The sequence below is a fragment of the Pongo pygmaeus genome, chromosome 20 (assembly GCF_028885625.2).
Source record: "Pongo pygmaeus isolate AG05252 chromosome 20, NHGRI_mPonPyg2-v2.0_pri, whole genome shotgun sequence".
NCBI lineage: Eukaryota > Metazoa > Chordata > Mammalia > Primates > Hominidae > Pongo > Pongo pygmaeus.
Window position 1 is genome coordinate 54,246,851 of NC_072393.2, and position 21,938 is coordinate 54,268,788.

Here is a 21,938-nt window from a genome sequence, read left to right on the forward strand (position 1 = left end):
TGGCCACAGAATGGGCATGTGACCCAGTCCTGGTCAACGAGTCTGCTCAGGTTGAGGTGGGAGGCTTTTTTATTTTTATGTTTTTGTAGAGACAGGGTCTTGCTATGTCACTCAGGCTGGTCTTGGACTCCTTGGCTTAAGCAATCCTCCTGCCACAGCCTCCCAAAGTGCTGGGATTACAGGTGTGAGCCACTGTGCTCAGAACTAGGAAGCTTTGCTTTTTTTCTTTTTTTCTTTTTTTTTTTTTTTTTTTTTGAGAGTCTTGCTCTGTTACTCAGGCTGGAATGCAGTGGCACGTTCCCGGCTCACTGCAACCTCCACCTCCCAGGTTCGAGCGATTTTCATACCTGTCACCTGAGTAGCTGGGATTACAGGTGTGTGCCATCACACCTGGCAAATTTTTGTATTTTTAGTAGAGATGGGGCTTCACCATGTTGGCCAGGCTGGTCTCAAACCCCTGACCTGAGGTGACCTGCTCGCCTCAGCCTCCTGAAGTGCTGGGATCACAAGCGTAAGCCACTGCGCCCGGCCTAGGAGGCTTCTAATAAAGATTCTGTCACTCCTAAGAAGGCCTAGAGACATGATCCAGCCTAGACCTGCTGATGATGACCTTGGTATGGTGTGATAACGAAGTCCACACTGAGGATGACACAGCTGAGATGAAGAAAATCTGGATCTTTGCTTGGCTCAGTTGAGTCTCTGGAGTCTGCTCTACCATGGGGCTTCTTAAGTAAAATATATCTTTTTTGTTAGAGACAGGGTCTCGCTCTGGCCCAGGCTGGAGTGCAGTGGCGCAAACATAGCTCACTGCAGCCTTCCAACTCTTGGGCTCAAGGGATCCTCCAGCTCAGCCTCCTGAGTAGCTAGGACTATAGGCTCATGCTACCACCTAGCTAATTTCTTTTTCTTTTCTTTTCTTTTTTTTTTTTTTTTTTTTTTTACTTTTTGTAAAGATGAGGTCTCTTGCTACGTTACTTGGGCTGTTCTCAAACTCCTGGCCTCAAGCGATGCCCCTGCTTCAGCCTCCCAAAGTGCTGGAATTACAGATGACAGCCATTGTACCTGGCCAATCAAAGATACCCTAATGATTTAGGGAAGTTTGAGTTGGGGTTTCTGTTGTCGCAACTGATGAAGGGGATTTAATTCTATTATAGGTGACAAAGTCCAGGTTGAAGTACCTCAGCACTTTTCAAATTTTAGTGTGGACACGAGTCACCTGGGCACCTTCTTAAAATACAGAGTCGGACTCAGTAGGTCTAAGATGGGGCCCAACATTCTAGCAAGCTCTCCGATGATGTGGTTGTGCTGGGTTGTGGAGCACACTTTGAGTAGCAATGAAGGAACTTGAGATAAAAGACAATTCAGGCCAGGTGTGGTGGCTCACACCTGTAATCCCAGCACTTTGGGAGGCCGAGGCAGGTGGATCACTTAAGGCCAGGAGTTCAAGACCAGCCTGGCCAACAAGGCAAAATCCTGTCTCTACTAAAAATACAAAAATTAGCCAGATGTGGTGGCGGGTGCCTGTAGTCCCAGCTACTTGGGCGGCTGAAGCATGAGAATTGCTTGAACCCGAGAGGCGCAGGTTGCAGTGAGACAAGATCGTGCCACTGCACTCCAGCCTGGGTGACAGAATGAGACTCTGTCAAAAAAAAAAAAAAGAAAAAAGAAAAAAGAAAAAAATGATTCAGTGATCCAAGTCATGAGAAGTCAAAGGCTTTGATGGCAGCTGATTGCAGGGGCTCAAACAATGTCAGGTTTCTCCTCTCTCGCCTGCTTTTCGTTCAATGGATTTCTTCAAAAGACAGCTCTCTCCTGAGAAAGCTGGGGACTAGAAGTTCCCATATCACACCCTCCTATCTTGATCTAAAAATACCATTCTATCAGCATTCATATATTAAGTCTCAAGGAAGCAGCAGGTTGGATTTATGGAGGGTATCAGTTATCTATGGCTACATAAATGCTGTGTTAACAACTGTAAAACTTCCGAAGTATGTAACAATAAACATGTATTTGGAATCAACCTAAATGCCCATCAATAATCATAAGCTAGATAAAGAAAATATGGTACATATACACCATGGAATACTATAGAGCCATTAAACGAAAGAGATCCTGTTCTTTGCAGGGACATGAATGGAGCTGGAGGTCATTATCCTTAACAAACTAACACAGGAACTGAAAACCAAATACTGCATGCTCTCACTTATAAGTGGGAGCTAAATGATGAGAAGAAATGACACACAGAGGGGGGGCAACACACATGGAGACCTACTGGGGGGTGGAGGATGGGAGGAGGGAGAGAATCAGGAAAAATAACTAACGGGCACTAGGCTTAATACCTGGGTGACAAAATAATCTGTACAACAAACCCCCATGATAAAAGTTTACCTATACAACAAACCTGCACATGTACCCCTAAACTTAAAAGTTAAAACAATAATAAAAATGAACATGTATTGCTTATGAGTCTTGGGTCACCTGAGGGTTTGGCTAGACCCTTGCTTTTCAAAGCGTGGTGCATGCAACAGTGTCATGAACATTCCTTAGGAGCTTGTTAGAAATGCAGATACTCAGCTGGGCACGGTGGCTCACGCCTGTAATCCCAGCACTTTGGGAGGCTGAGGTGGGCGGATCACCTGAGGTCAGGAGATCAAGACCATGCTGGCCAACAAGGTGAAACCCTGCCTCTACTAAAAATACAAAAATTAGCTGGGCGTGGTGGCGCGCCTGTAGTCCCAGCTACTCGGGAGGCTGAGGCAGGAGAATCTCTTGAACCCAGGAAGAGGAGGTTGCAGTGAGCCGAGATCGCTCCACTGCACTCCAGGCTGTGCAACAAAGTAAAACTCCATCTCAAGAGAAAGAAAGAAAGAAAAAAGAAAGAAAGAAATGCAGATGCTCAGACCCATTCCAAAACTACAGAATCAGAATCTCATTCTAACAAGATCCTAGTATGCATGTTATACTTTGAAAAGCAAAGCAACTGATCATAAACCTACAATTATCTGAAATAGGCTTCTTTAAAAAAAAATGAAAGCAGCTAATCTTGATAAAGTAGCTAATCTTCGTTGGGCTTGCCCACATATTGGGAGTCATCTGGCTTTTGGGTGAACTAAAAAGGCCTTGGCAGGGCTTGGTGGCTCATGTCTGAAATCCCAGCACTTTGGGGTGCCAAAGGGAGGACCGCTTGAGCCCAGGAGTTCAAGACCAACCTGGGCAACATAGGAAGACCCTGTTTCTACAAAAATAGAAACAAAATTAGCCTGGTATGATGGTGCACGTCTGTGATCCCAGCTACTCAAGAGGCTAAGGTGGGAGGATCGCCTGAGCCTGGGAGGTCGAAGCTGCAGTGAGCCATGATTGTTCCACTGCACTCCAGCCTGGGTGACAGAGTGAGGCTGTCTCAAAAAATGCCTTGGCCGGGAGGACTAGGGTAACTCGTTCAGCACGTAGACCCCTTCAGCACAACCCTATGAAACTTCCCTGCAGCCCTTGCCTTTGCAGACAGCTCTTCCTCTGCTGTGCTGCCCATTGCTTTCTTGCAATGTACTATCTGTCTAATAAATCTGCCTTTCTTTCCCTACGACTGTCTTGATAAATGCCTTTACCTCCCATGACACTGGCCCCAGCTAGTCACACCCACGATGCCCATCTCTTTTTTTTTTTTTTTTTTTTTTTTGAGACGGAGTCTCGCTCTGTCGCCCAGGCTGGAATGCAGCGGCATGATCTCGGCTCACTGCAAGCTCTGCCTCCTGGGTTCACACCATTCTCCTACCTCAGCCTCCCGAGTAGCTGGGACTACAGGCAGCCGCCACCACACCTGGCTAATTTTTTCTATTTTTTAGTAGAGACGGGGTTTCACTGTGTTAGCCAGGATGGTCTCGATCTCCTGACCTCATGATTCACCCACCTCAGCCTCCCAAAGTGCTGGGATTACAGGCGTGAGCCACCGCGCCCGGAGATGCCCATCTCTTAAAATAAAAAATAAAAAATAAAAGAAAGGAAGGGAGGGAGGCAGGACGGATCCTGGGAAGGCAAACAACAGCAATTGAGTGCAAACCAAATCCAAAACTTCTCCACTTGCCTGTTTTATCATTAGATTCTTAGATGTGGGTTATCTGGTTAGTGACGGGAAGCTGAATTAATTCATTAATTGATTCACCAAATCACACACAGAGCCCTGGGGTGGAAAAGAGCTCAGCCCACAAGGTAAAGAAAAGATGGGCCAGTGTAGATGGGTCAGAGCGTGAGAGAGGGAGAGATTTGGATAGTGAAATCTGCAAGCCCTTAAAGATAGAAGATGAGGTAAGTCTTTATCCTGGGAGGTATGGGAAGCCTTCAAAAGGTTTTAAACAGAGAGTGGCTTGATTGGATGTACATTAGAATAACCACCTCCCCTGCCCCAGAAGCTTTACTGTGACAAATGGATTGGATGAGTCCAGACTAGGAAGAGACATATGTGACCATAAACAAACAAATAAAAAGAAATTTTAAAAAACAGGCAGAAGGATCTTCACAGAACTGGACCTTGAAGAATGTGTTTACCAGGGAAAGAGAATGAAGAAGTACGTTCCTATTGGAGGGAACTGCACGTATTACAGTATTTGGCCCTTCAGGAAGGCAAGAGGAAACTAAAGGTTAGTGAAACTTAACCCTCTATATGCCCCACATGTCCAGCTCACAAGTGTTAAATCAAGTTTAGCCTAAAGCTGCCTCCTTACATATTTTAAGTTCGGCCTGAAGGTTGTTCTGTACATCGTGAACTATAACAAGTGGAGGTGTAAACAGAAGGTGGCCTACACTTGTGCCAATCACCAAGTTTGGGGCAATCAAATGTAGCCAACTTTTTGAATTGTGTTCAAATAAGGCAAACACCGAGCTGTAATCAATCCAGCTGTTTCTGTATCTCACTTACGTTTTCTGTATGTCACTTTCCTTTTTCTGTCCATAAATCTTCCACCACATGGCTGTGCTGGAGTTTCAGCCTACTCTGGCCCGAGGATGCCTGATTCGTGAATCCTTCATTGCTCAATTAAACTCTATTTATTTATTTAGAGATGGAGTCTCGCTCTGTTGCACAGGCTGGAGCGCAGTGGCGCCATCTCAGCTCACTTACAACCTCCACCTTCTGGGTTCAAGCAATTCTTGTGCCTCAGCCTCCCGAGTAGCTGGGACTAGAGGTGCCCACCACCACGTCCAGCTAATTTTTGTATTTGTAGTAGAGACGGGGTTTTACCATGTTGACCAGGCTGGTCTCAAGCTCCTGACTTGAAGCCATCCGCCCTCCTCGGCCTCCCAAAGTGCTGGGATTACAGGCATGAGCCACCGTGCCCAGTCAATTAAACTTCTTTAAATTTAATTCGCCTGAAGTTTTTCTTTTATCACAAGTCACATCAATCACTCAGGCCCCTGCTCAAATGCCACCTCTTCCTGAAAGCCATCCTTAAGTAGTCTCTCTAAAGAGCCATCCCAGCCCCTTTCTTTGCTTTATCCTTCGCAGCACTTATCACTACCTGAAATTATGCCACACAGCTATTTACCAGTTTGGCATTGTGATTAAGTTTATCAAGTATGAAGCCATACTGCCTGGGTTCAAATCCCAGCTCCACTACTTCCTTGTCATGTGACCTTCAGTTGTTCAGCCTATGTTACAGTTGAGGGGTCATAATAGTATCTGTCTATAGAGCTATGTGAGGATAAATGAATTAGTGTGTGCACCAGTGTTCTAACATTGCCTGCATTTCCATTTTCCCCAAAGCAGCCCAGTTACTTATTAACATACTGCTTTTTCCAGTGACGTGTTCACCGTTATTAAGTCGATCTCCTCCCGCCAAAATATAAGCTCTGTTTTGTTTTCCATTGTATCCCCAGTGCCTAGAACAGTGCCCGTTGCAAAGTAAGCTTTGAGTTAAAAAAAAAAAAAAAGATGAAAGAATGAAAATGGCAGACTGCCTAGCAGAACTAGCCCTTCCCGATGCTTCATTGTTGCTATGGTAACGATTCAGTCTGCACGAAGATCTCAGCTTCCTTAACCTTGTTCCTACCTCCAGCAAGCTCACCCATTGGCCACCTGTATCTCCTGCTGTAGCAGCCAGAAAGCTACAACTCCCAGCCGGCTGAGCGCCACCAGCGCTTTCGCGCCCAAGTCCCTTTGCTAAGCGTGAGGGCCTGCGCAGTGGAATCCGCGGGCCCAGAGCTCCATCTGAGCATGTGCAGGCTGCGGGGTGTTTCCTTCGTCGGCTGGCGGGAGAGGAGTGGGGAGGACCCTTTACACGCTGAGTATTTTGGGGCCCGCTTGGATCTCCTCGTCCAAAGGGTCTGGGCCCCGGGGCTGCAGTCTCTGGGTGAGGAGGCGGGGGCGGGAAACCTGCTTCGGTCTCCATGGTTACGAGCCGCTCAGCGCGCACGAGGGGGATTCAAAGGTTGGCGTTGCCACAGTAACCCTGGAGTGGAGGGGGACGGGGATTAGAAACCTCGCGGGAGAAATTAGACTAACAGCCTGGGAACTGAAGGGATGGAGAGTGTGCCGGAGGAATCAGTCTGCAGTAAGGGGAGTTGGGGTGATATTAGGGGAAATGGGATGTTTTCAAGGAGAGGGAGTGTTTTGATGAATTCCTATGTAATAAGAAGATTTGGGGAGATCATTGAAATCGACATGTTACTAAGTACTTGGGATGCTCAACGGGGAAGTGGAAACGCAGTAGGATCCGCCCGCCTCAGCCTCCCAAAGCAGGATGGAAAATTGGGGTATTAAGCTCATTTGCCATTCTGCAGTTATTTATAGAGCTCCTGCTGGAAGCCAGGCACGGTTGACAGTACTGGTAAACAGGACAGATGTGACTATAGAAGGAATTGGGGTTTCATGGAGAAGGGGAGGTATAAGAAAAGGGGACTGTTGTCCTCTATAGGAGGGACTGGGAGGCGACTGGGAAGAACCGGCGCTGTAAGGAGAAGCTGGAAGTTTTATAAGGGAATTGAGGTATTATATAAGTTAATTCTGTTGCTATTTATAGAAGGCCAACTCAGTAGCAGCCTCTAGGAAGCACTGGGGATTCCTCAGTATGCAAAGGCATTTAGTGATAGAGTTACCAGATTTAGGGGGAAAGCAATGGCCAGTTAAATTCTAATTTCAGAAAATGCATAATATTGTAGTTACTCTCTGTTGTTTATCTGAAATTCAAATTTAGCTGGGCATCCTGTATTTTATTTGGCAACTCTCATTATGGTTGATTTAAGTGTTTGTGAAGAGTGGGTTATTATAGGGGAAACAGGTATTATAGAGTAATTGGGTTGTAGAAGGAGCTGGGGATGGTCAGGAAAAGTTGAAGTGTTGAAGCTAACGCTAAGATCAGCACTTACTGTGTGCTGGAGACTATGCTAAGTACTCCTATTTTAAAAAACGTTTTATTATGGAAAGTTTCAGCCATATACAATTGTTTGCTTGTTTTTGAGATGGAGTCTTACGCTGTTGCCCAGGCTGGAGTGCAGTGGCGTGATCTCTGCTCATTTCAACCTCTGCTTCCCGGGTTCAAGCGATTCTCCTGCCTCAGCCTCCTGAGTAGCTGGGATTGCAGGTGCGCACCACCACCCCCGGCTAATTTTTGTAATTTTAGTAGAGAAGGGGTTTCACCATGTTGGCCAGGCTGGTCTTGAACTCCTGACCTCAAGAGATTCACCCACCTCAGTCTCCCAAAGTGCTGGGATTATAGGCGTGAGCCACTGCGCCTGGCCCATATACAATTGTTAAACAGATAATATATAATAAAGCTACTTGTACCCATCTCTGCTTTACAATGACTGCTGTGTGGAGGCATCCCAACATTCCTATGAGGTGGCGTTACTGTCACGCCCCCATTTTACAGATGAGAAGACTACACCACAGAGAGGTTAAATAACTTGGCCAGAGGTGTTAGAACCAGAATTTGGACCCACACAATCGGGCCCCAGAGTCTGGGCTCTCAGCTGCCATGTCACATGTAACCTCCGTCTGGGAAATGTGAGTAGGGAGTGAGGCATGATGGGAGCAATAGGAGAGTAGTAGTAAGGTATAAAAGGAAAGGTAGAGAATTGGGCCGTTTGAGCATTGTGCAGTCGTTATAGGATTTTTATTTTTATTTTTTGAGACAGAGTCTCACTCTGTCACCCAGGCTGGAGTGTAGTGGTGCAATCTTGGCTCACTGCAACCTCCACCTTCTGACTTCAAGCAATTCTCCTGCCTCAGCCTCCCGAGTAGCTGGGATTACAGGTGTGCGCCACCACGCCCGGCTAATTTTTGTATTTTCAGTAGAGACGGGGTTTCACCACGTTGGCCAGGCTGGTCTCGAGCTCCTAACCTCAAGTGACCCGCCTGCCTCAGCCTCCCAAAGTGCTGGGATTACAGCCGTGAGTCATCGCCCCCAGCCAGTTGCTATAGGATTTTTATAAGATGTTTTGGGAGACTGGGGGAGTTACAGAAGAGTTTGGTGTTTTGAAACATTATGGGAAGTTGTATAGCTGCATTTCAATAGAACAGTAGCAGCTAGCCACATGTGGATGCATTACATTAATTATAATGAAATAAAACTCAGCACATTTCAGGAAGTGCCTACTGTATTGGACAGTGAAGATCTAGAGCAGTCCCAATGAGTCTGGATAACAGGGATTTAGGGTAACCAAGGGTTAAGGCACAAGCAGGTGCAGCCAGTTCTAGGCAAGATTGGGCAGCATCCAGGCCACATCCTCACTCCTGTGATAACAAGACAGAAGTCTCCACTTCAGCCTCTGATTGGTCATGGGCCAATCCTTCATAGGGTGTAACCAATTGGAGGCCTCTAAAGGGCACCTAGGGGTGTTACCAAATTCTTTTAGCTTAATGAAAACTCTAAAGAGCACTGCAGTCCGGGGCTCTTGAGCCACTTGCTCAAGCCCACTCCGATTCTGTGGAGTGTACTTTCACTTCCATAAATCTGAGCTTTTGTTACTCTGCTCTTTTGTTGCTTTGTTTGTGCATTTTGTTCAATTCTTTGTTCCACACACCAAGAACCCTAACAACTCACAGTCAGGACCTTTCATAGGGTAACACCATCACTGCAGAAAGTTCTGTTGGAAAGCCCTGATGTGTGGGGTGACAAGTGACAGGAGGCTTTCCTGGTTCCTAACAGTTTGGCCTCATCTCTTAGCAATTGCTCTCGTACTTCCTCTGACTCACCCCTAACTTTCTCCTCTCTGTTCTACTAAAAATACAAAACTTAGCTGGGCGTGGTGGTGGGCACCTGTAATCCCAGCTACTCCGGAGGCTGAGGCAGGAGAATCACTTGAACCTGGGAGGCGGAGGTTGCAGTGGGCTGAGATCACGCCACTGCACTCCAACCTGGGCGACAGAGAGACTCTGTCTCAAAAGAAAAAAACAAAAAAACAAAAAAAAAAAAACCATGCTGAATTGGCCAAATATTTATCTAGGACTTCCCAGCCTGCAGAACTGTAAGAAATAAAATTTTACTGTTTAAGCCACTGAGTCCATGGTATTTTGTTATGGCAGCCTGAGCAGGATAAGGTAGTATACATACCTTTAACTTCACTGTATAACTTCAGATTAATTTCCAAAATCAAGCATTACCAACAGCAGAACTTACATCTGTGCTCCATATACTCACCAAGTAGTAGGCATTACTGACTTCTTAATAAATGGAAGTTTGATGAATATAAAATGTAGTATTTTTATGGTTTTTAATATGAGGTTTCTGATAACTAGACGTATGAAATTCTACTTTTGTTCATTGTCCATTGCGATTTACAAACTGTAACATTTTACTCATAACCTTTGCCCATTTTTCACAAGGAGTTTTCTGTCTGTTTACTCATGTTGAATCATTTTTATGTATTGTAAGTATCACCTGATATTTACATCTTCTTCTTAGTGGCTTCATTCTAATGAACTTCTTCTTTTTTTGTTGTTTTGTTTGTTTGTTTGTTTGTTTTTTGAGACAGAGTGAGACTTTGTCAGCCAGGCTGGAGTGCAGTGGTGTGATCTTGGCTCACTGCAACCCCTGCCTCCCAGGCTCAAGTGATTCTCATGCCTTAGCCTTCCAAGCAGCTGGGATTACAGACCTGCACCACCATGCCCAGCTAATTTTTGTATTTTTAGTAGAGACGAGGTTTCACCATGTTGGCCAGGCTGGTCTCGAGCTCCTGGCCTCATCTGATTCACCCACCTCGGCCTCCCAAAGTGCTGGGATTCCAGGTGTGAGCCACTGCATCCGGCCTTCTATTTTTAATTTAGCATACTCAAATAAATCAATTTAACTTCTAAAAATTTGTGCCTTTTTGTTTTAATAACATTAACCTATTTTTTTATTTTTGTAAATTTATGAAGTACATTCTTCAAATGTAACAATTTAGTTCTACTTCAAGATAAGGTATAGACAACTGCAAAATTCCACTGTCCTCACTATCACAATCATGAAGAGGATGGAGCTGCAGAATCTGAGCATATAAAGACTTTTATGAATTCTAATGCCCAACCCCAACTTGAGCATTCATTGCACTGGTCCTAATTCACATTCAAACGCCCTGAGAATGGAGCTAACAGGATACACTGCACCCAGTCTCACAGGCACACACAGGATAGATCCAAATACCACTGCAAAGACTTTTAAAATGAGCTGATATTAAGACCTCAGTTCACAGAAAACTAAATAAATAATAAATATCTTCTGTTGGATACAAATAAAACACAGAGTCTCAGAAGATAACATTCATATGTCAAGGGTACATATCAAAACTACTGAGAATACAAGGATGAGCTGCAAAAATCTCCATTTGTCCGGCAAATGACAACTCAGTGGACACCAAACACTGAATAACACGTACGGTGGAATTATCTGACAAAGACTTTAAAAGAGACATTATAAAAATACTCAAATGAGGCCAGGCGCAGTGGCTCATGCCTGTAATCCCAGCACTTTGGAAGGCCGAGGCGGGTGGATCATGAGGTCAGAAGATCGAGACCATCCTGGCCAACATGGTGAAACCCTGTCTCTACTAAAAATATTTTTTAAAAAAATTAGCCAGGCATGGTGGCATGCACCTATAGTCCTAGCTACTCAGGAGGCTGAGGCAAGAGAATCACTTGAGCCCAGGAGACAGAAGCTACAGTGAGCTGAGATCACACCACTGCACTCCAGCCTGGATGACAGAGCGAGACTCCATCTCAAAAAAAAAAAAAAAAAAAAAAACTCAAATGTGCCAGGTGTAGTGGCCTGTAATCCCAGCACTTTTGGAGGCTGAGGTGGGTGGATCACTTGAGGCCAGGAGTTCAAAACCAGACTGGCCAACATAGCAAAACTCTGTCTCTACTAAAAATACAAAAAATTAGCTGGGCTGTGGTGGTGCATGCCTGTAATCCCAGCTACTCAGGAGGCTGAGGCACAAGAATCGCTTGAACCAGGAGGCAGAGGCTGCAGTGAGCTGAAATCGCACCACTGCACTCCAGCCTGGGTAACAGAGTTGAGACCTTGTCTTGAAAAAAAAAAAAAAGCTCAAACAAGCAAATGCTGACACATTTGCAGGAAAATAGAATATAAGCCAAGAAATTTAAAATATAGAGAACAACAAAATGGAAATTTTAGAACTGATACATACAGTCACCAAAATTTAAAAGGTGGTGAATGCACTCAGTGGGACAACACAGATAACAGCAGGTGAACACTCTAGCAAATTTGAAAATAGACAAATTAAAATTACCCAATCAGAATAATGGAAAAAATGAAAAGATGTCCTAATAAGTAGAATATCAGGGATATTTAGGAAAACATAAAAGTCTAACATTTCCACAATAAGAGTTTCAGAAGAGGAGGAAAAAAAATATAATATTGATTGATTCAACATAAATACTATGGTTTATTTCTAGATGGCAAGCAAAATCACATGTAAGAGGTTTCCATTTAAAAGAATTCCACTATTCATCAAAATTTTCATCTATTCTCAAGACTGTTTATTTCAAACTAGGTTTAGAGTAGCAAAACATATGAATTTTACAGTAGAAAACATGAGAAGGATATATAAGTTTGTTTTCTGTATCCTTTCAAAATTCTTATTTTGAAGGCCTTCTGGGCATATAAGCTATTGGAACTTGTCATCACTGAAACTATTTCCTATAAAGATGAGAATCAGGCTAATAAAAAATATTTTTAGAAATTATGGCTGAAAACCTCTGAGTCTGGTAAAAGACATAAAACTGCAAATTATTTATGAAATGGAGCAAATTCCAAGGGGAATAAAACAAGGAAACTCATCCCCAACATAATGAAATGGCTAAAAACTAAAGATAAAGAAAAATACCTTGAAATCTGACAGAAAAATGGCACACTACATACAGGGAAACAACAATTTGAATGATTGCAGATTTCTCATCAGGAAATACGGAAGCTAAAAGGAAATTGCTGAACAGAAAACAATGTCAACTAAAAATACTACATCAAGCAAAAAACATCACTGAGAATGAAGGTGAGAAAAAGATGTCCTCAGAGGAAGCAAAAAATAAGAGAATCTGTACCTATCAGAACCACTCGAAAAGAACTAAAAAACATCTATCAGACGAAGTGGAAATTTGCAGAATGAAATTTGGAAAATAATGAAGGAAGAGCAACAGAAATGGTAAATATCTGGGAAAACATAACAGATTACTCTTCTCATGAGTTTTTTAAATCTTCTGAGTGATTAAAAGTAGAAAATATATAATAATTTATTGATGGGTTTTAAGATACAGAAAGATTATGTAGAAGATAACTATATCCTAGATGAGAAAAGGTAATAGGATCTAAATGGTGATAAAGTGCCTAGATTCCACTTTAAGTGGTACAAATGTGATAACAGTAGAATGGAAAAAGACATAACAAACTGGCTGACTGAGGATAAATCCTAACATATTAATAATTACATTAACATAAGTAATTGAAATTTTCCAGTTAAAAGAGACTATCAGAATGGGTTCAAAATACACCATAAAAAACTGACTCAACCAGATGGTGTCTACTAGGAACTTGTTTTAAACAGATTAAACATAAAAGGATGGAAATATGTGTGCCATGAAAACATTAATCATGTTTTTGTAGCCATTTCAGGCAGCTGAAATGGCTACAAAATGACAGAGTCTATGGTAGAATCCAAATGTCAGAGTTGGCTTATTTTTTATATGGTACATTGCCAGGAATGTCTGTCTCAGAATAAGCTGAATTACCCTCATTTTCTTTTTGGTGGTTCTGTGGAGTTGATTTACCACATTTCATCTCAGTATTCCTTGGAGTTGACCATGAACATTTAATCCAACAACTCCTTGTACCAGGCTACACACCAGTGGGAAAATATTTTCTGCTCATGTTTGCATTTTCTCCCATTTTTGTGCTCTCTTTCAGCAAATACATTTACATTATTCTAATAATAGTAGCCATAGATAAAGTGTTAAAGTCCTAACATATAAAAAAAAAAAAAGACTATCATCATGTATGCCTTGAGTGTCCTCAGCTAAGAAGCTTTTGTTAGCTTTTCTGCTTTTAGTTATGAGAAGGTGATACTTCAAATGGAGTGTCCCTAGGAATTATTTTTCACATTAATCAGGAAAAGTTGCCTTTCCAGGCCCTATCATTCATAAACACACCTATCTGGATGTCCTTTATCCTGGGTCTTCAAGAAACATGTCAATGGATAAAATAGTGATATATCAAGCCATGGTTGGAAAAAATTTAAAAGGAATATTACTACCTTCTTCAGACATTCTTGAGGTAAATGCATGAGGATACAGTCAATAGGTACATGCCAGGTTACAAGTCTGTCCTGAAAGCCTGTGTGATAAATGTTACCCAGTCTTCTTCTGTCTTGAACACTGAAATCAATGATCACATTTCTGTTTATCCATTTCCAATGAGAAGGCTGGATTCTCTCTTCCAGACTATCTAACTGACTCATCTTACAAATTCTGCTGTCTAAGACAGGACACGAGGTAAGGGTCCCTTTCACTAATGCTTCTGAAGAGCACGTCCAGAGCCAGGTCCCCTTTCTTCTCCACCATGCTCAGCAAGGCCTCATTCTTGCTCTGCCGTGTCTTTTCCTGTTCCACCAGCTCCTTCTCATTCTCAGTGAGAACCTCATTGTCTTGGAGATCATCGAGCACCCCTTTCAGGTCCCCCATCCTGACTTGGAGTTGCCGGTGGTTCTCCTTCACAAAGGCTGCACCTGGATGAAAGGGGGAGTTTCAGACTTTGAGAATCGCTCACTTACAGGATTCAGGATCTATACCAAGCTTAGAGTGAAAATTCGGGGGTGGGAGATTGCTCCTTGTCTTGTGTCTGTAGCTTAATTTGTGGATATACAAAATCACACACATTCACAGAGCAAATATACCCTTTGCAGTATCAAATGCATCGAGGTGTCTCAAATAATGTATCTTCCTCAGTCCTACTCCTCTCATCAATTTCTTGAAGCCTATTTCTTCCTAGTTGGTGTTTTTCATTGAAATCCTAGACAGAGCTCTATCTTGCTGTACATACATTTATATATAAATCCCTCTAACAACGAAACACAAATCTTCTAGTTCATACATTGTCAGAAACTGTGCATGATGCTAGAGGTATGGAGAAGGATTCAGCTGGATCCCCAAAGCTTAGCTGGCAGAGCTATGAAAGAAGAGATTTAACTGGAGACATACAATGCATAGAAAAGGAAGAACATGGGAGAAGATACAGACTTTTTTCCATCATGTAGACTCAGGGTTTACGTTGTGCCCCATATAATGTCTGTATAAACTTGGCTGAATCATATTACTTCCATATCACGTGGTTTAGGATGCATGGAGGTTGAGGTGTGACTTTGATTCAAGACATGTTCTGGACCAGCTTCCTGTAGACTGAGCTACTAAGCTTTGATTTCAACGTGCAGGCAACAGGTGCTATACTTTGCTCCACATCCTAAACATTATATTTAGGAAGGGTAGAAGCCTTTTGTTGGTGCTTCTCAGCCTGCAGTCACCACCTACAGAGATGTTCTTTGATTTATTTTCGGACGTCACCTTTATCTGATTCTTAACCAAGCTCCTTAGCTGATCCTCACTGCACCTCCAGATGTGAGGCATGATTTCTTTTTATTTAATCTGCCTCAGTGGCCTTCCAGGCAACAACAGCTAGGAAATGGCATGATTGCCATTTCAGAAGGTGCTCTCTTTTTTCTCCCAGTGGTCTGTTTTGAGACATGAGTTCGGAAACTTACACTGTGTGGAGCCTGACAATGAAGCCAACAATATGGAAGGCGGGATGAAGACATGGAGAAACATTCCTCCCTTGTGATGTTTTTTGAGCCCATGAATCAGCCTCCCTGGAGTCAGTCCCACATCTCTTCCTTGAACTCGCCTGAGCCATGACACTCTTGATAATTTTACTCCATTTAAGTTAGACTTTCTGTCATTTGCCACACAAGACTTTACACAGATCCAGAGGACATTGCAGATTGCTGCCTTGGGTGATTTTTAAAATTAATGTGGACATGAAGGCATCAGGAGACAAGGAGTTCCAGACCTGGATTTATTGCTTACTAGATGATAGAAACTTGGTCCTCTCAGTGTTAACTCTTTATTTTATTTATTTATTTATTTATTTATTTATTTTGAGACAAAGTCTCACTCTTGTCCCCAGGCTGGAGTGCGATGGCGCGATCTCGGCTCACTGCAATCTCCGCCCCTGGGTTCAAGCGATTCTCCTGCCTCAGCCCCCCGAATAGCTGGGATCACAGGCACCTGCCACCATGCCCGGCTAGTTTTTGTATTTTTAGTAGAGACAGGGTTTCACCATGTTGGCCAGGCTGGTCTTGAACCCCTGACCTCAGGTGATCCACCTGCCTCAGCCTCCCAAAGTGTTGAGACTACAAGTGTGAGCCACTGCACCCAGCCAACTCTTTATATTAAATAATGTAAATAATTTTTTCTCTGCTATATACTAATTCCAGTGTCCTTAACAGATCCTTGGCTGATACCTGCTCTTGACTTTTACAACAGCCCCACAGTTCCCCACTTCCTATTCATTCCCAACCCACACTCAATCATCCACGCTGTTTTGAAGAGCCAACATACTGTTATCCATCCTTTAATAGTTACTCTTGCCTTTCCGTCTAAAGTCCAAAATATTTCAACTTTTATTCTTGGACTTTGAACTTCCAGCTCTTGACCATCCTTCTCATGTCACCTTTACTCTGTCCCTCTAACAGTTTAATTCACAGTTCCCCAGATGCAAGATATTAAATATTTACCCCCCAATAATTTGCTGTTGCATGCTCTTTTGTGTCTACATGATGTCCTCACGCCCTTCTGTAATTAAATCATACTCATTGTTTGTCTACGACATCAGTCATTCTTGGCAGATGACAAGGATGGAAGGAATGGAGCCTGGCTGAGAGATGTTGTTACAGCAGGTAGCTCGTCAGATATGAGCAGGGCAGGAGAGGACTCCTCCTCACCCCACCAGAAATGTCAGGCAACCATCAGGTGATGGTCAGGCAGTTGTTAAACCGTCTCTCTAAAATAATAATTGGTTGCAGCCGGCACCAGGGAAAGGCCGTCTCCTGACAGAGAGAAAACACCTGAAACTGGTGATCAGCAGCTTCCCAATAAGATCTCGGGAACTGGGCCAGTGGGCTCAAGAATGTGCATTAAGAGCAGAGTTTAACTGGCCTATAACCTCTTAGGGAGGTTGAGCTGATAAGGGAAGAATGCCTCAAGTGAGCATGCATACGACTCCAATGAACACACTGCGCATGCTCCCCTTCCGAGCGCCTGCGGGCCACTATGCAGGCAGATAGCCCACCCCAGGCGAAGAATCAGGGGAGGAGGGATGCAAGACCCCGGAAGTGTGCCAACATATTAAACCCCAAGTCAAAAGGTCAAACCGTGCACTTGTCTTTCAAGTCACCCCCTCGGCCGTCTTCCAAGTGTACTTTCCTCCTTCCTTTCATTCCTGCTGTAAAGCTTTTTTTTTTTTTTTTTTTTTTTTTTTTTGTAGACGGAGAGTCTTGCTCTGTCGCCCAGGCTGGAGTGCAGTGGTGCGATCTCGGCTCACTGCAACCTCCGTCTCCCGGGTTCAAGCCATTCTCCTGCCTCAGCCTCCCGAGTAGCTGGGACTACAGGTGCCCGCCATCACGCCCGGCTAATCTTTTGTATTTAAGTAGAGATGGGGATTTCACTGTGTTGCCCAGGCTGGTCTCGAACTCCTGAGCTCCAGCAATCCACCCGCCTCGGCCTCCCAAAGTGCTAGGATTACAGGCGTGAGCCACTGCGCCCGGCCTCTTGCTGTAAAGCTTTTTAATAAACTTTCTCTCCTGCTCTAAAACTTGCCTCGGTCTCTCCTCCTGCCTTATGCCCCTCAGTCAAATTCTGTCTTCTAAGGAGGCAAGAATTGAGGTTGCTGCAGACCCATACGGATTTGCCGCCAGTAACGTTCTGGTGCCATGTGACTTGGATACCTTCCACTGTCACTCAAAGACCCCTTGATGTCTCATACATACCCTTGGCTTTAATGTAAACATTTCACTTACCTGAGAAAGGAGGAGGGGCTGATGCAGCTGCAAGCTGGAGATCCACTACAAAAGAGGGAAAAATTATATGATGAGATGAGATAAATCATGTACCCTTATTTAGCTTTTCTAGTCTTTGATGCAACCAACTGAAATAATTTAATTCTACATATGTCATAAGGATCTTGTTTTGCACACTAATACACTGAGGAAACCCCATTAAGTTGTGGGTCACTCACTGACAATTCAGAAAAGGCATCGGAGGAAGAAACATATTTTTCCAATTTCTTTCAACTTGCAGACCAATATCTTAGGAACTATGGGGGCTACAAAAGCATATCATACAGTGCTACATAAATTACAGTCAAAGTGTTTTAGACATGAAATAACAACGTTACATGAGTTAATTAAAACATGTATTTTTTGGATGTGATTGTACCAAGATTGTTGATGGTGCAGAAATTTCGGTACCCTTATAAGTTGATAGAGATTTGCTAATTGGAGCTACCATTTTGGAAAATAATTTTAAAATATTTCCCATGATGCCTTCAATGTGGTTTTACACTTTCATCTAGACTCCTTGATGTTTTCAAAGTTCAGATGAATTTTGCAGCATGCCCCCCCCCCGCCAACCCCACCTTTGGCAGCAGCCCCCCCCCCCCGCCAACCCCACCTTTGGCAGCAGCCCCCCCCCCCCAACCCCACCTTTGGCAGCAGCCCCCCCCGTCACCATGCCACCAAGAGAGAATAAATATGAGCTTCCCATCTCCTGTGAGGTCTCACAATTGAGTTTCTGGTCATTTGACTTCTGGGCAGAACATGAGCTGCCTTGAACCAGCACACTCATCCAAGACCCTGCCATCCACAATCTCCCCCATTTCATCTAGAATTTGCTATTGAAAAAAAAAAAAAAGCATGATTGTGACACCTGGAAAAAATCTTTTTTAAATAAAGAAGTAAACAATGTAAAAATATTCTGATGTTTACAGAGAAATGGAGAGTGTGGTGGCATTTGCTTACTCAAAATATGTATCGCGTGTTGGCTGTGAACTAGACTGCATTTTAGCCACTGATAATGCAGGCTATGGGGAATCAGACATCTGCACGGCTTCTTCGCATATTAAACACCACAAGGAGAGCTGAGAAGTTGCACAAACAAAACTCTTACAATCTGAGATGCTAAGACATTTTACAGACTGGAGGGAGGAGGCAGGGAGGGTGCATGTGGAGGTGCACTCATGAGATGCTACTCATGTGGAGATGAGGCCTGGGTCGGTTGAGCATCATCCAACCCTGCAATGTGCCTGGAACCTCCAAGTGCAGTCCCAGCTCATGTGCATAGCCTCAACAAGAGGGCAGTTTGCCCAGAGAAGGGGAGGCACAGCCATGAAGCTGATCTTGAACTCTAGACACCATTGCGGGGAAAGGAAGGTGATGGGATTGTGAGGATTCAGTGTAGGAAGGAAGATCAGTGACTGAGGACCACAAAGAGCAGACAGTCTACACCAGTGGTCCCCAACCTTTTTGGCACCTGGAACCGGTTTAGTGGAAGACGATTTTTTCCACGGACTGGAGAGAGAGGGGATGGTCTCAGGATGATTCAAGTGCAATACATTTATTGTGCACCTAAGTTCTATTATTACATTGTAATGTATAATGAAATAATTATACAAACAACTCACCATAATGTAGAATCAGTGGGAGCCCTGAGCTTGTTTTCCTGCAACTAGTGGTCCCATCTCGGGGTGATGGGAGACAGTGACAGATCATCGGGTGTTAGATTCTCCTAAGGAGCATGCACCCCAGATCCCTCACATGCGAGTTCACAATAGGGTTCGCGCTCCTATGAGAATGTAATGCCGGTTCGCGCTCCTATGAGAATGTAATGCCGCCACTGATCTGACAGGAGGCAGAGCTCAGGCGGTAATGCAACCAATGGGGAGCAGCTATAAACACAGATGAAGCTTCGCCCGCTCACCCTCCACTCACCTCCTCTGTGCAACCCGGTTTCTAACACGCCACAGACCGGTACCAGTCCCTAGCCCGGGGGTTGGAGACTCCTGGTCTACACAGTCAACACTGTTACAATATTGCCTCAAACTACTAAAATACAACAGCAGCAACAGGCAAAACTCAGTTGAAATTGTTGAAAACCATTCCACAACATGTACTCACACATTTGTTCAACTATGTCCTTCTTCCTGGGCATTCAGGTTGGTTTCATTTCTTTCCCACCACCGACAATGCCTCAAATAATATCACTGCATACAACTTAGCTTCATATGGATGCTTTTATGTTATAGTATGGAATTCTAAAAGTGACTTTTTGTTCAAGGGACTTGTTTTAAAATTAACGTGTGCCCATACAACTACATAAAAGGTTAAAGCAATTTATAGCTCCTATGCAAATGTTGATATCCTTCCCTTCATAGAGCTTCATTGAAATTTTTCATGCTGTGTTACCCAAGACAAGGATCTGCTACTATTGAAGATACTGATTTCTGCATCATTGTAGGTATTCAAACAGAGCATGGCATTTTACAAATGCATTGGAGATATAAATGTATCTCCAGAGATTCAAGGAACTATCAGGAGATCTTTGGCAAATTGTCTGGGAGTTTCTAAACTTTAAAAAATTGTGTTTATGATGTTGAGCTTCTGTGAATGGATAAAACATTTTCCAGAACTTTTTAACAGATTATCTAAGGGAATATGACACCCCAAAAATGAAAAGCATGAGTATGGAAGAAATGATTAAATTGTGAAGAAAATGGAACTAAATAGTCCTTATGTTCCTTCTGACTCTTAGAATCTTCTGTTCTTTACCCCCTAAGTTCGAGGGTTTCCACCCCTCTCCCAGGCCCCTTGAGCATTTCACTTCCTAGAGATGAACAAGTGCTACCATGGTTGTTTTATCACACTGATAATACACTGACAATAGATTTCCCTTTTTTTTTCTTCTTTTGGCAAGAACATTTTATTTTATTCAAACTATTTTATTTTTTTAATTTAATTTAAGTTCTGGGATATATGTGGAGGACATGCAGGTTTGTTACAAAGTTAAACATGTGCCATGGTGGTTTGCTGCACCTATCAACCCATCACCTAGATATTGAGCCCTGCATGCATTAGCTATTTATCTTCTTTTCTTTTTTTTTTTTTTTTTTTTTTGACAGAGTTTCGCTGTTGTTGCCCAGGCTGGACTGCTGTGGCGCAATCTTGGCTCACTGCAACCCTCAATCCTGGGTTCAGGTGATTCTCCTGCCTCAGCCTCCCATGTAGCCGGGACTACAGGCATGTACCACCATGCCTGGCTAATTTTGTATGTTTAGTAGAGACGGAGTTTCACCATGTTGAGCAGGCTGGTCTCAAACTCCCGACCTTAGGTGATCCTCTCCCCTCGGCCTCCCAAAGTTCTGGGTTTACAGGCATAAGGCACCGTACCTGGCCTTTTAGCTATTTATCTAGATGTTCTCCCTCCCCACATCACCCAAAAGGCCCCAGTGTGTGTTGTTCCCCTCCCCGTGTCCATGTGTTTTAACACTGACAATAGATTTCTTATCCTCTCTGGGAAAGAACCATAAACAAGATTTCTTCTTTGAAATCCAAGGATAGAGGTACATGATGGATCCCTGTCTAAAAATGCCAGCCTCGCCCACTCACCTACCTGGCTTCACCTCAGTATCCCACACCAAAGTCCCATGTCTTTTTTCAGTAATTTCAAGTTGAATGGGTTCCTTCATCTGCCCAGCATAGAATTTTGAGAAGTGCTGAATTTCTCCAGGGCTCCTGTAGGACAATTTCAACTCCTAGAGGAAACACATCAGTTGACTTGAAGCAGTGGAGGGTGGAAATGCCCGGCTCCCTGCAGTGAACTGGCCAATGGAACTTAACCCGTTTCCTGTGCAATGTCATGGCTGGTTGAGTGGGAAACAGAGGGAGAGAGGTAAACAGCTCTTTACATTTACAATGTTAGGAAATGCTTTTATATCAGGAAGGGAAGAATAACCTAGCTGTCAACACCACATGAGTCAGAGAAAAACTATCTGAGCTACCAACTGAATACAAACATCTTAGATTTTGAGGGTTTTGAGGCCCCTCATTAATGATGCCACCAGCTCAGAATCCGAGATTCTATAGAGAAGCAAGAAAACTTCTAAAGCAGCCCCATCAGGTTTCTCTGAGCCTCGCTGGGAAGCTGGGGTCAGATATGCCATTTCAGGTCCCTCTCTCTGTTTTGCCCCCAGTCTCCCCAGGATTCCTAAGGAAAGCTGCCCTGGGGAGTAGGAAAGTCCCTTAGGTGGGACAGAATTAGGAAAAGCTTAGCTCGTGCAAATCTCTAGTTTCTTCAGAAAACAAGCCCCCCCAGCTCTTGGAAAATAGGGATTTAAAAAATTGCAAAGAGTGAGATT

General features: G+C 43.6%; 1 protein-coding gene across 8 annotated transcripts in view; it reads right to left on the reverse strand.

Annotated features, from left to right (window-relative positions):
• Positions 1–10,290: 10,290 nt before the first annotated feature.
• Positions 10,291–21,938, reverse strand: part of CARD8 (caspase recruitment domain family member 8) — a 114,134-nt gene continuing 102,486 nt past the window's right edge. For 5 of the 8 annotated variants that reach the window (XM_063657263.1, XM_054462030.2, XM_054462025.2 and 2 more), the window contains 3 exons: positions 21,194–21,335; positions 17,548–17,592; positions 11,226–14,205 (listed from right to left, as the gene is read on the reverse strand). In XM_063657263.1, coding sequence (XP_063513333.1) covers positions 13,940–14,205; positions 17,548–17,592; positions 21,194–21,335 — 453 coding nt within the window. In that variant the 3' untranslated portion in view covers positions 11,226–13,939. Of the gene's footprint in view, positions 14,206–17,547; positions 17,593–21,193; positions 21,336–21,938 lie in introns of all 8 variants that reach the window. The other 3 variants (XM_063657267.1, XM_063657266.1, XM_063657264.1) reach the window with 1 other exon arrangement.